The following is a 14432-nucleotide window of genomic DNA, read 5'->3' on the forward strand; positions in this document are numbered from 1 at the left end:
GTCTGTTCCCCTTCCCCTGATTGCCCAGCGCTGTTCCTCTCCCCCAATTCCCTAATAAAATCTTTTTAACCCCCCCCCCAAATCACATCTGGCCACAAGGGTTTCAGATAAGGGAGAAAAGACTAGACTTATACTAGGATGAGGTAAGGTCCGCTGCAAAGTTTACCAAAGGCCTAAAACAGTCAAATGACCTCCTGGTTGTTTCAATCTGACCAGCTTCCTACACAAGCCAGACAGCAGCGTTATTTGGCAACATTCTGTTAAAAATGGGAAATCCATTACATAGGGGGCCCTGATTACATGTTAAATCCTGGTTTCCTACCTTCACATATTCCAGAGTTGGGTCCAGAAAATGGTGATCCCTGAAAAGAGAAAATGGAATTATGAGAACATTCTTACATTGAGTAAATTGTATCCAACATTATCTCACCCTATTCATTCAAATTATTAAGATGGGCCCACCTCCCAGACAATACTCACAGCAGACAAAGAAGGAAGTTAGAACAGACACAGATGCTTTTCATGGTGTGCATTGGGGGGCGGGGGCGGGGATACCACCATGATCTTACTCTTTTCCTGTCACATTCAGGCTCCAAACGTTAGACTATTAATATGTGGTAATTCTAGATTCACTCGAACATAAAAATTAGCCTAAAAGTCTGAAGCAAAGAGCTGTGAGGAAAGAGGTGGGAGTAAAGCAGGACTAAATGCCCAAACTTGCAGCGCTTTGGACTAGGCAGCTGTGTCACATCCACTTTGATAGAAGTAAATGGAGGCTCAGGTGTGTGGAGCAGCTGCCCAAAGTCACCCAGTACCCAGAGGAGCGAGAGAAAGGAGTCTTGCGCCCAGCTCCACTTCTTTCTCTTTTTTATCGCTGACTCGATTACCCACCCACTCCTGGTGCCAAGCTGAGCAATTCATCCAAATTTTCTTTGGTGCCCGATACTGTGTCTCTCCCTATCTAGTGTCTGCTCCTGTCTATCATAATAATACCCTAGGATTAACCAGACAATTAAAAGTAAACAGTAGCAGTGGCATGGAGGATGCTGACTTGTTATAGAAAGTAGAAGAGGAGCTGACTAAGGCAAAGGAGGGGTGGGGGAGACATGTTGCTTGTAGAGTTATAGCTAAGTGGCTCCCTCAAAAGAGGATGTGAAAAGACTGCTGCCTTCAAAGACTTAAACTGCAAAAAAAATCAACTTATCCTTGCCCACACATGACCAGTTTTGAAAAGACAGAACGAGTCTGAAGCCTGTGAGATGAGTCTTCTCAAGGGGGAGTCTTAGCATATCTACAAAAAGAAAGTGTCCCTTGGAAGGTAGGGAACCTCCACCCAACAAGCTGCCATCTGCTGAAGGGTGAGCTCAACCCCCAAACCCGGGGGTTTGGATGCCTCTGGGGCTATGCAGACACTCAGCACCACTTCCCTGAACAGGAACAGCAAAGCCACAGCTCAGGGGCATAACCACCTTTTGGTGGAAGTGGATCCAATCCCCCAAGCCATTCTTGGCTTGGTCTGACTGCCCAGTTAGGGCTGCATACAGGGCACGTGCGCAGAGGCAGGCTGTCGCCCGAGATGCTCCTCTCTGTGCAAACAGATTAGGTTCTGAAATGAGTCCCTTTGTAGAACTAAAGGATCTGAGAAGAGCTTAGCTCAGTCCCTGCGTGCATTCCTATGTATAAACCAGCCTTTCAAAGCCTTAAAACCAGGCACATTCCGCCTTCCAGCTGGTGTTCCTTCATCAGGCATCTTTTCCCAAAGCAGCTGAGTCTGCCGTGCGGGCCACCACCTTTCCTGCCACACACTCTGGACATCATGTGGACGTCATCTGTGACACCACACAGCTAGTGACTAAAAACTCAGCAGCACTTTGGCCCTTGTGTTCCCTTTTAAGTTCTTGAATCCTTTGAACTCCTGGTTTTCCACTGAATTAACATTTTAGGCTTATAGGCATTCAGTCTTATGATAATGACCTGGCCCAGTGGTCTGGTCCTGTGAGTGCAGAAAGATGTCAGCCTGAAATGCTGTTTCTCATCTTCTAATTCCTACATCCATTTAAAAATGCACATGTACAAATGTACATTATACACATTCACACATACATGTTTTAATGCATGGACAAACAGTATAGGTGTGTGCTGTTTAAATCAATGGTTCTCAGGTGTTTTTGGTCTCAGGATCTCTTTAAATTCTAAATTATTGAGGACCCCAAAGCGCTTTTGTTCAGGGGAATTATATCTACTGATTATTGCTAATAGAAATTTAAAAATAATTTTTCAATTTTTTATTAATTCATATTTCAAAAATAAACCCATTATTTTAATATTAAATGCTTACATAAATAATGTTTTTAGAAAAAAATAGATATGCTTTTCACAACAGAAATTCTGTGATGAGAAGAGTGAGATTGTCTTACATTTTTGTAAATTGTTTTTAATGTCTGGCTTAGTAGAAGACAGCTGAATTCTCATATCTACTTCTACATTCAATATGTTCATATGTTTTGGTTGAAATAAATGAAGAAAATCCATCCTCACACAGATATGTAATTGGAAAAGGAAGAAGTGCTATAATAGACTTTTCATATAATTATGGATATTCTTGTTTGATATCATACCAAAACGTGACAAATGGTAGTTTCTTAAGGTTAGTTGTAATGTGGAATCTGAAACCATCTCTTACTCTTTTTGCATCTGTCTCGCACTTTGAATGGACTTTTTATCCATGTCTGATTCTGTAACTGCTATTCCAGCAAATACTGATTCACTGAGTTAGGCAGATCTTCTAAATTTTGACCCGTTTCGCTACAATATTTTAAAAAATCACATTTGTTAATATCATCATTGATGTCATCAGAAGTAATTAAGTATTGGGAAGTGTCGAGCTCATGGAGGACACAAGTTTTCCAAAATTCTAATTTTCACTTGAAAGCTTGAGTTTTTTCATTGGCATCTTACACTGTCAAATATTTGCCTTGAGCTTCATTTCACTCATTCTGGGGAACATATCTGCCAAAATACCAAGACCATATAGTCATGATTTGCAATTTTAGCTCTCTTTCCTTAGGTGCTCCAATGTCATTCTTTTAGTAAATTCTTTTTAGAATTTTGTCCAGGGTCTGTTCTTTTCACCAGATTTAGCTGTAAAATCCTTTTCCTTTCACATTTGAAAGCTCTAGAGATGTGCCCGAAAACTCTCTGAGCTAGCATTCTCAGGCAAAACCCCTCAAACTCTCTTGGCAAGGGGGTGGGATAACCAACAGGGACCAGACCAGGCGCTGTGCCTGGGTGGTCCCTGAGGCAGCGCTGGCTGATGTTAGCAAGGTCCCCACTCAGAGATGGGATCTCCTCAAGGCAGGGTGGCCTGTGCTCTCCCCACTGCCCTGCTCTCTAGCCCAGAGACCCCAGTGCACCCAGCAGCCTGGGTGTTCTCCCAAACGTTCCCCATCCCTTGAATGAACTCCCATGATCCTGTTTGATCCTCCACCCCCACACACTTCTCTTGGCAGAAAAGAAGGAAACCAGGAGGCGCTGATTAGGGATAAAACTGAAGTCCTTTCTTGACCCCACCCCAGATGAACCCTGCTAAGGGAACCTTGTTCATCCTCTTATGAGAGCATAGGAGAATCCAAGTGTTCTAAAGTTCTAGTTCAGGGCTCCAAAGGGACCCTAGGGGACCCTGGTATTGTTCTCCTCGTCCTTTTTAGAGACGCAAGGGAGGGCACATAAGGAGAGTAAATAAAACTGAGTGAGTGTGTTACAAATCCAAAAGCTTTCAAAATCATTGCCTTGAACCAAATTAAAATTATATATTTAAATGCAGAAATGCTGGGTCTCCTTTTTCAGCCAGCCACCTGATCTCAGCTAACCAGAAAGACGTGAACTAGAAAACATAGCAGCTGGCCCTGTAGCCCCAGCCTCTAATTTGAAATAGAATATCCAATTATTCATACAAGACTGTGCAGCAAATACTCCTTGAACTACAGATTTATATTCTCCAACAGAGATCACTAGAAAACAAACAAAGGAACTTGGCAATATAAATGAATTTAAACTTTTTTTTTTTAATGAACCCCACCCATGTCCCATGATAGCGTGTGCATCTCTTTCCAATTGGAGTCTGGCAACCCCTCTGTCAGGCCTGCTGCCCCTCAGTGCACAGTCCACAGACTGCAGGAAAGCAGCAGGGTGAAACCGGACTCCCCTGTTATTTTGTTCTTAAGTTTATTAAGTTTTAAATAACATCACTGTGTTTACTCCAGTTCAATCATTCTTTCCAGTACCCCACTTTCTTAAGTTCATACTAAGGGATATCTAGTGGGAAGTCATGCAAATGATATATTTACTATTTTAGTTTGTTTCTGATCAGTAATCAGGTTAATAATTTCCTTCCTCTTAAAAGAACTCTTGATTTATAAGTGTTTGCTGTTTTGAGCTAAGAGGTCCTCCATCTTCAATACACAAGCCAAATTTCACTAACACAGATCTTCTTTTCCAAGTGGTTGGAATACAGATGGGGAGGTACCCTAGGTCTGTCTTAAATTTTAGGATATTTCAAATGAATGAATCTTTACTTCTTTAAATATTATAGAATAAATTAATGGCTAACGGTGTAGCCAAACAACTATTGTTTTGGATATAACATAAAAGGGAATCACTGGTAATAAGATGATTATTTCATGCAATAAAGGAATATGAAAAACGAGATCCAACTATTCCAGACTGAGTAAGATAAAGACTCTCCCTAAAATCCACACACACTAGGAATTCACAGAGTTCGTACACCTCCTTTGCACATGTGGCATGGTGTCTGCATTTCGGTTCATTGTATTGTGTATTTATTTATGTATGCTCTCTTCCTCTACAAGGTGAACTCCCTGAGTATTGGTGTGTCTACTCGAGTACCGCTGTGTTTACTTCATGCCCAGTACTTTCCATACTTCTTACATTCATCCCCAAACATCATCAAGCATCTACAATATGCCATGTATTAAGCCAGACAATGGTAACATAGGAACCCAAGACAAGGGCACTGCTTGTGACCCAAAAAGGTCTCAGGCAAGTGGGGAAGACAGAGCAAAAAATCCAAACCACTCGAGTTGCTGAGAGAGTGTCAGGGGGAGGGAAACTCCATGGAGAGGTCTTTCTGCAACACCTGAGCTAAGTTTTGAGGGCTGAACAGTTGAATTGTCCCAGTGAAGAAGCTGTGGGGTAGCTGGTGATGATAGATACCCAGACAATGAGAGAAGCATGTGCAAACACACGAGGGCATGAGACAATACGATACATTTGAGGAACCACAAGTGTTCAGGAGTTAATGCCACTTTAGTCCTGGCCACCATCATCTCTCACCTGGACCCCTGCAATACCCTCCCTAGCTCCACTTCAGCTCCACAATCTCCACACAACAGCCAGAGTGATCTTTACGCAGATGGACCCCCAACCCCCTCTACTCAAAATGCTCTAATAGCTCCCATCTGCTCAGAACAAAACCCTGAATTCCTCGCCATGGCCTTCAAGGTCCTGGTTGGTGTGACCCCAGCCACCTCTCCAACCTCACTGTGATAGGCAGAATTCTGAAGATGCCCCCACCAAGACCCCTCTCCCCTGGTGAGTTCAATCAAATACTAATCTAGGTATTGCTGTGAGGGGATTTTGCAGATATAATTAAAGTCCCAAGTCAGTTGACATTAAGATACGGCAACTATCCAGTGGACTTGACTTGAAGAGTGAGGGGGATTTGACATAAGGGATTCTGTTCTGCATGATGTTATGAGAGGGCCTGTGACAAATCCCATGGCATGGAACTTCAAGAGGCCATCAAGAAATGAGAACATCAGTCCTACAACCACAAGGAATTCAATTCTCCCAATAACATGAATGAGCCTGGAAGCAGATTCTTCCGCAGCGCCTCAGAAATGAAAAGGGAGCATAATCATAGATACAAGAGGGCATAGTAAGACAATACTATGAATATCTTTATGCCAATAAATTTGAGAGCTTAGGAAAAATGAACAAATTCCAAGAAAAATAACACTAAAAGTAAGACTCAAAAAGAAACAGAAAATCTGACTAGCACCATAACCATTGAAAAATTGAATCAGCATTTCAATATCTTCCCATAGGTCTAGATGGTTTTACTACCTAGCAAGTTCTGTCAAACTTTAGAATTATTTGTTACTTTAAAATTATATAAAATCTTCAAAAGACTTAAAATGAGGATAGCTTTGATACCAAAAGTAGACAAGGTCAATAAAAGAAAGAAGTATAGGCTAATCTCACACATGAACAGATATGAAAAAAATCCTTAAAAAAATATTGGCAAACTAAATCCAAGAACATACAAGAATACATCATAATCAAATTGGGTTGACTTATGGACTATAGGGTCGGTTTAACATGAGCAAATCGATTAATACGATTAACCACATTAACAGATTAAGGAAGAAAATTTGTTTTGGCCATCTAATTGATGGGGAACAATTTTTTTTTTTAAATCATCTTTTCAGGATCTCAGTGAGGAAAAAGTTGACACTTCACAAGCTAGAAATAGAAAAGAAGTTCTTAACCTGACATAGGGTATATACCAAAAACCTCAGCAAGCATCATTCTTAATGGTGAAGTATCAGAATCATTACCAAAATCAATCAGAAACAACAAGGATGTCTGCTATTACCGCTTCTGTGTACCACTGTCCTGGAGGTCCTAGCCAGTACAGTTAAATAAACAAATGAAATAAAAGGTATAGGAACTAGAAAAGGACGAACAAAATTGTCATGATTCACAAATGACCACTGTCTACATAGAACACACAAAGAATCTATACAGACTTTATAAGGAAATAGAGCAAGGTTCCTAGATATGAAGCACTATACAAAAATCTTAGATTTAAAACTTACTGAGGGCAGGGACTAGAAGGTTTAGGTGTCTGGGGTGGAGTTCTTGCTTTCATTCATCACAAATGAATGCATTCCTAGAACACTTAACTAAAATGTAAGATAAAAAGACAAGGTGAGCTGGACCAGTAGGCCGTTTGTTTACCTGTAGTGGTGGGGCCAAGAAGGAACAAACACTGTAGCCTCAGGGTCTGTCTACTGGTTTATCATTCTTAACCAACCCGTACCACAGGGCACGTCACACAGTCAGGAAAGGAGAACCCAACAACCAGGAGAAAGCTGGCTCTCCACCAGCAAGCTTGTGGCTGCAGTCCTTTTGCATGTGAATATGGCCTTGGAACCTAGAGCCTTCATCTTTTTTCTCCAGCACGAAGCTCCAATAGCATCTCAAAATCTTAGTTGGGGAAAAGTGGGGATGGAGGTATAAGGGAAGGAAGAGACAGCAATAGGCTTTAAATCTACTAAGAATTTGTGTCCACCGGACTTTTTTTTTTTTCTTTTTTAAGATTTTATTGGGGAATTGGGAAAGAGGAACAGTGTTGGGGAATTTGGAAGGAGAACAACCAAGTTGTTGTCCTTCAATCTTAGCTGTGAAGGGCGCAGCTAGCTCAGCTCCAAGTCCAATCGCCATCTGGCCGCCTGTTGGCAGCTCGTGGCAGCTCAGCTCAAGGTGCCGTGTTCAGTCTTAGTTGCGGGTGGGCGTAGCCACCATCCCACGAGGGAGTCAAACTAGAAACCTTATTGTTAGGAGCCTGTGCTCTCACCAGCTGAGCCATCCTGCCACCTGTTGGCAGCTCAGCAGCAGCTCAGCTCGGGTGCAGCTCACTGGCCTATGTGGGAATCGAACCGGCAACCCTGTTGCTCAGAGCTCATGTTCTTAACCAACTGTGAGCCACTTGGCCAGCCCCCTGGACAATATTTCTTACTAGACCACATATTCTTTTAGGTAAGATCAATATACGAGACAGTCTAGCATTCTCATTTTATATTTTATTAGATGACATCCATGGCTCTAAGGCCTTGCCCATCTCCCCAGCCTCATCTCTTTACCTTGCTCCCTACACTCCCGTACTTCCAAACTATTTGAAATTCACTGAACCTGGTATCCCTGTCACCCCATTCATTTCCACCTTATCTAACAACGATTTCCTCTGCAACCCCCTACAGCGCACAGAATTAATGAAATAACATCTCCTCAGCACTTGTTTTCTATGCATTATAAAACTTTATGTTAACAAATAATTATAATTCAATACAATATGTATACGCTTACCTATCTCCCTTACCGGACTATGAGCCACCTGAGAACAGAGACCATATTTTATTTTATTCACCCTTGTATCCCCAGGGCACAGTTGTTCAATAAAATTTTATTTGAATGAATGTACCACCACACTCCATGGGTTCACCAAGGGTAGAATAACTTTGGAGGGAGACCGGGAATAAGAGAGAAATATAGTTCTTGGGCTTATGGGATTCTTTACTTTGGAGATAATTTAGTCACAGACCTGCGACCGAACTGTGATGACCTCAGACAGAATCCTATAGCAATGGGACATCACTGTTGTCGGAGGGTAGCGGGGGAACATCACTGGTCTCAGTGGGGATGGGGAGTCAGGCACTGACACCAGATGTTTTCAAAGTGGCACCGAGAGGCTGGCTGCTTCTGCTGAAAATGAAGGTCTCTGGACATATTTGACACGCCAGGGAGAAGGTTAATTAGGGAGATAACCAGGAGGACAGAGAGAGTTTATCACAGGGCCATTTTCATGTGTTTATAGCAAGGTGAGAAGTAGATGCTTAACACAGGGCTGGCCTGGTGAGTAGGAGAGATGACGTCTCTTGGAAAAGTATCAGCTAATGTGTGATTAGATGGACAGGTTCTTTACAGATACTGGGCATCCCATTAAAGTCCCAATAAAGAGGTATTTCTTGTTCTAGGTGGGAGCGTATTACGTGTATAGCCTTTGCTAATTTAAAAAGGGAGGTAGCTTTAAAAACAGAACTACAACCCATCTAGATGTACACTTAAGAAAATGTATTTTGTTTCATCACCTGCAAAATAAATGCGAAGAGATTCACTCTCCCACATCCCACAAAGGATGTATTGACCTTGTTTGCTAAAGCAGGCTTCACTAGTAGTTGACGGGATTACAGTTGGTCCTTATTTTATATTCCCCTCCCAGGGTTAACACATGCCATGAGAAGTTCCCTTTCACTAATACAAAGAACCTTAGAGAATATTTCTTAATGATTAAACCAACAAATCTGTTTTAGAGCAGAGCGTGGGCTAGACAGAAGCCCACTGCTCTGTAGTGGGGAAATTCATCTTCCATTTCTGGTGTCTAGAGCTAAAAACAATTCACCAGATGTGATCTGGGCAGCCAAGTGTGACCACTTCCCTTGGTCTCATTATTAAACTTCAGTTAACGCTCCTAAAATCACATTAGCTTTTTTGACAACCATAGCATACTGCTGACTCATTCTAAGGCTGCAGTGATCAAATCCTGGGATATTTTCCACACGTGGCTATTAAGCCAAACCCATACTTTCACTTTGTTTTTGGACTCTACAGGAAGTCTTTTCCTCACCTTACAATCTTCCTAGTTAGATCTGGTCTGTTGTTTCAAAATGCCAAGATTTTTCTTGGATCTCATATTTGTCATTTTGACATATTAGTTATTCCTCTAAGATTGATGTCATCTACCGATGTGTCTAAATGATTTCTTTTAATTGGCTAGAATGGGGCTGAGGACACAGCCTACAGCCTGCTTCATGTACTATCATCTAGCCTTAATCTATCCTCTCACCCCAAGGATATCACCAATGATTGACATCTGCATACACACCTTCTCAACATTCCTTTAATCTACCATCAAAGTAACCCCAGGAAGGAAAGTTAATCTGGTATGACTTGCTTTTCCCAAAGCTCTGCTATTTTCTAGGGCTGCTTTCCTTTACCAAGTATTCAAAAAAATCATTGTCCTAATAATCCTTTTTAGACTATTTCCTGAGTTTGATGCCAATCTTATCATTGTATAGATTAATTGCATCTCCCTAGTTCCTGTTTTGAAAACCAAACCGCCTAACTATCTGCATCTTTCCCGTAGCTCTTGGTTATGCCAACATTTCTCTAATGTTACAGCGCTGGTTTGACCGTCTCAGCCTTAAGCGCTTGCAGTCTTCTTGTGCCTTGGGGTTTCACCTCATTTGGGGACATTAGAGTCTGTTGTGATGGCCTCATTCTCTTCCTTCACCTTGATCCTACTCTTTCCAATCAGAGAAGCCATTTCCTTGATATTAAAAAAAAAAAATGTAAGCTGAACAGAAGCTCAGTAGTTTGGTTTCTCTCACACACACCACCCCCACCCTTGAATCTTATTGTTCCAAACATAACTTCTGAAAGCCCTTTTTGTTACCCTTAGCATTTTTCACGATCCTCTGCTCACTCTGCACTCTGTTTCTCTTACAGCTAATGCCACCCTCTGATAGGGCCCTTGGTTGCATGGCCCAACCTGGTCTGGGTCTGGGTCTAAGGCCAGACTAGCACAGAGGAAGTGGTGGTACAGACCAGGCAGGCCCTGAGGGAAGGGTCATCTAGAAAGCACAACATGCATTCACCTGGTCAATGAGAAAAAGTAACACGATACCTGGAAAGATGTAAGGTTAGAGGTCACAAAAAGCAGAATTCTTAACAAATGAGTGGAGCGATACAAAGGGCTACACCGCAGATGGGAAGTTGGGTCAGTAGTAAAGACGGAGAGAACAGGTGCTAGTGAGGTTAGATGGTTCAAAAAGGGCATTCCCTTCTCCTAGGGCTATGAACTCCTCAAGTGGACAAAACCCCAGGCCTGTCTTTGAATCTCTAGCACCTTGCACGAAGCCTGGCACACGGTAGAGGTTCAGCATACTTGTGAACAAATTCATTAGAGTGGCTCTAGTTCATCACACACTCCACATTGGAGAAACCTGCAGACAGGTCAGTCCGGGCTGGATAGAGTCCATACACATCCTCAAACATAAGGGCTGCCTGGATCATCGCATACCTTTTCCTCCTTCAAACTGTGGTTAGCCTGTTGTTTTTCTGGGTCCTGAACTGTGTTTCCCTTTCAGAGCCTCAGGCCATGAGACTGTTTTTATCATTTCCTTCAACCTGGGGAATTTTTCTTCCTACAGTTCAGGGAGACTGTAGATGAGGACACATTTCCCTCCCTGGGTGTCAGAGATTCTGAGTCCTGGTTACTTCTAGAACTCCTGCTTCTTTCACTTCAACAGCCAATTCCTGCTTCTATGAGTCAGTTTCTATCTCATCTGAAAATACGGCAATGCCTGATTAAAGTGTTCATGACGTATATTAAAAGAATGGCAATTATTTCACCGGCAGATCCCCTAATCATAGTAAAACAGCACTATTTTAATATCCTACACATTATGCTATGATGCATCTATATAGGAATCCAAGATGAATACAAAGTTGTCTGGTTGATAAAAACTTGATGTGGTCATGGGTTAACCTGGGCTCAGCAGAATTCTAGTGACAGCATTAAGCTAAAAGCCACTCTTGAAATTGTAACTTGGCAGCAGTCAAACTGAATAGAGTAAGAACCAGAAAAGCCGTATCAAGGCCAGTATGTTTTTTGGCAGGCACAGAGGATCTGGCATCAGTGAATCATCAGGCTTCAGGCTAAGCCCAAACACAGCACTTTTGATAAAAGCAGGCGCTTTGTTTGGGTGGTATCTATTTACCCTTCCTCCGTTCTCACCAGTCCCATCCACTCTGCCCCCAACCATTCCCCATCCCCTTCTAAAGGCGTGTGTTTGTACAAGTTTCTTCTCAACTAATTCAAGGCAGAATAAAAGTGCTATGGTTTTGAGATAATGGTCCTCCAGACCTCTAATAGGAAAGATTTCATCCGGCCTAACAGATATAAGAACATATGCCCTAGACCTGCCTTCCAGGGCAGGTATCCATTCTCAAGGTGGCTGCTCATGAAAACCTTGGAAAAGCAGCTGTCACCACACAGGCAAAAAGCCTGAACGCCAGCCACAGTTGTCCATAAACCTCTTCTGTTCACAGAACCAGCAGGAACGTGTGGGACCCGTTAGGGAAGGAACTGCAGGAGCATAATCACCATGCTGCTGACAGGCCCACGGGGAGGGTGGCCCTGGGGACGGTCTGCTTTAATTAAGTCAAAAACGTTTTATAAAAAGAATCAAGTAATGAAAACATGTGCTTTGCTTTATTACATGCTTAAAAGATTAGATCTTTTCCTATTGAATTTTGCATCTCATCAACCAAAAAAAAAAAAAAAGAAAAAGGGAAACAAAAACCTTCCTTTGAACACCAACCCTATATGGTTCCTGCTTCATTTCTCTGCTCCCCACCAAACCAAGGGCCCAGCCTGCTCTGCTGAGTCCCTGGAAAGAGTGCCAGCACTCCTCAAGGCTCGGTCCTACAGTCCTCTCTTTATGCTTTACATAGATCTCTCCCTTGGTGATAGCATCCATTTCATTTCTACCCAGACTCTTAACTTTACAGCTTTTAGCCCAGACCTCTCAGAGCTCCAGGCTCTTAATACCAACTGGCTGGTTAACACCTCCACTTAAAACTGCATACATCTCAGGCCGGCCAAGTGGTGCGTTGGTTAAGAGCTGACTTGGGACGCCAAAGGGCCCCAGTTCGGATCCCACATATGAGGGCCAGTAACACTGCCCTCTACAGCTAAGATGCTGAACAACAGCTCAACCTGGAGCTGGGCTGCCGTGAGTCACTGGCAACGGTGTGGGCTGCAGCCAAGTTAGGTGCTAACTTGGGCCAGTGAAGCAACGTCCTCCACAACTAGACTGAAGAACAAAAGGACAGCAACTTGTCTGTTCCCCTTCCCCAATTCCCCAATAAAATCTTTAAAAAACAAACAAACAAACAAACTGCATACATCTCAAAGTCTACCATCACCCCCTGTCCCAGCAAATGAAGCCTTGTTCCTCTCTCAATCTTCCCTATCTCAGTAAATGGCCCACCCCCATACACCCAGCTGCCTGAGCTGAGCTTGACTGTCCTGTCTTTCTGCCTCACCCCACCACATCTGGCCCTCAGTAAGTCAGGTAGACTCTACCTGCAAAATAGACCTGAATCCACCCACTTCCATGTCCCCACCACCATCCTGGAGCACACCCTCACCTGCTCCCTGCACTTTTGCAACCAACCACTTCCTGCTCTCCCTCCAGCTCCTCCTCCCCCATCAATCATTCCTCCACAAGAGACCGAGTAATCTTGTAAAAAGTCAATCTGATCAGGATATTCCCTTTCTTACAACTCTAAATCTTTCCCTTTGCCTTAGGGAGAAAACCTGAACTCCTGGCCAAGATCTAGGCCAGTGCTTCCCAAGAGAAATACAATGTGGGGGCCGGCCGAGTGGCTCAGTTGGTTAAGAGCACGAACTCTGAGCAACAGGGTTGCTGGTTCGATTCCCACATGGACCAGTGAGCTGCCAGTGAGCTCAGCCCGAGCTGAGCTGCCAGCAGGTGGCAGGATGGTTCACCTGATGAGAGTGCGTGCTCCTAACAACAAGGTTTCCAGTTCGACTCCCGCATGGGATGACGGGCTACGCCTACCCGCAACTAAGATTGAACACAGCACCTTGAGCTGAGTGGCTGCGAGCTGCTAACAGATGGCCAGATGACGACTGGACTTGGAGCTGAGCTAACTGCACCCTCCACAACTAAAATCGAAGGACAACAACTTGGCTGTTTCCCTTCCCCAATTCCCCCAACTCTGTTCCCCTTCCCCAATTCCCCAATAAAGTCTTAAAAAAAAATGTGTCAATAAGCAGGACTCAAAAATTTGAAAAAAAAAAAAAGAAATACAATGTGAAAAACAGGCGTAATTTTAAATTTTCTAGTAGCCAACTGAAAAGAAATAGGTGAAATTAACTTTAATAACATTTTATTTAACCTAATAATATTTCAAAAATATTATTTCAATACATAGTGACATTAAAAAGTATTAATGAAGTATTTTACATTCTCTTTTTATATTAAGACTTCAAATGTCCCCTCCCCCAAAGAGGCCTTCCCTCCACCAAATCCGAGGGACTCAGGGCTCTCTGATGTTACCTTCCTCGTACAGCCCTCATTTTGTAGTTATGCATTTGTTGATGTATTTGTCTGTGTGCCCCCTAAACTGGGTCCTCCCTAAGAATAGGGCCCACCTCTATTTCATGCTCCATGGGCACTTGGAACCCAGTACAATGCCTGACACAAAATAAGCTCAATAAACATTCACTGGAGAATAAAGAGTGAAGACACTGACATTAAGTACAAGGACAAGGGCACAAGGGCTGGGCCAGTCCACTGAAGACAGGCTCTGTTTTGTGTCGAAGCACAATGGTATACTGATCTTTAGTGCAGTGCAAGTCTCTTATACCTGTAACTGTGAGTGGTGATCAAGACTCAGGGCTATAGGGCAGCTTAGAGAGGACCCAGAGAGAGCATTCCTACCAGACTCGTTAACTTCACACACAGGAAACTTTCTCC

General features: G+C 43.0%; 1 protein-coding gene across 1 annotated transcript in view; it reads right to left on the bottom strand.

Moving 5' to 3' along the window:
- The window catches only part of BCAR3 (BCAR3 adaptor protein, NSP family member), a 105975-nt gene that overhangs the window by 76248 nt on the left and 15295 nt on the right, over positions 1–14432 (bottom strand). Inside the window, exon 3 of the mRNA XM_019667552.1 lies at positions 323–362. Within this exon, the coding sequence (XP_019523097.1) occupies positions 323–362 (40 nt within the window). The remainder of the gene's footprint in view (positions 1–322; positions 363–14432) is intronic.

Source organism: Hipposideros armiger, unplaced genomic scaffold, assembly GCF_001890085.2.
Source record: "Hipposideros armiger isolate ML-2016 unplaced genomic scaffold, ASM189008v1 scaffold_501, whole genome shotgun sequence".
Classification (NCBI taxonomy): domain Eukaryota; kingdom Metazoa; phylum Chordata; class Mammalia; order Chiroptera; family Hipposideridae; genus Hipposideros; species Hipposideros armiger.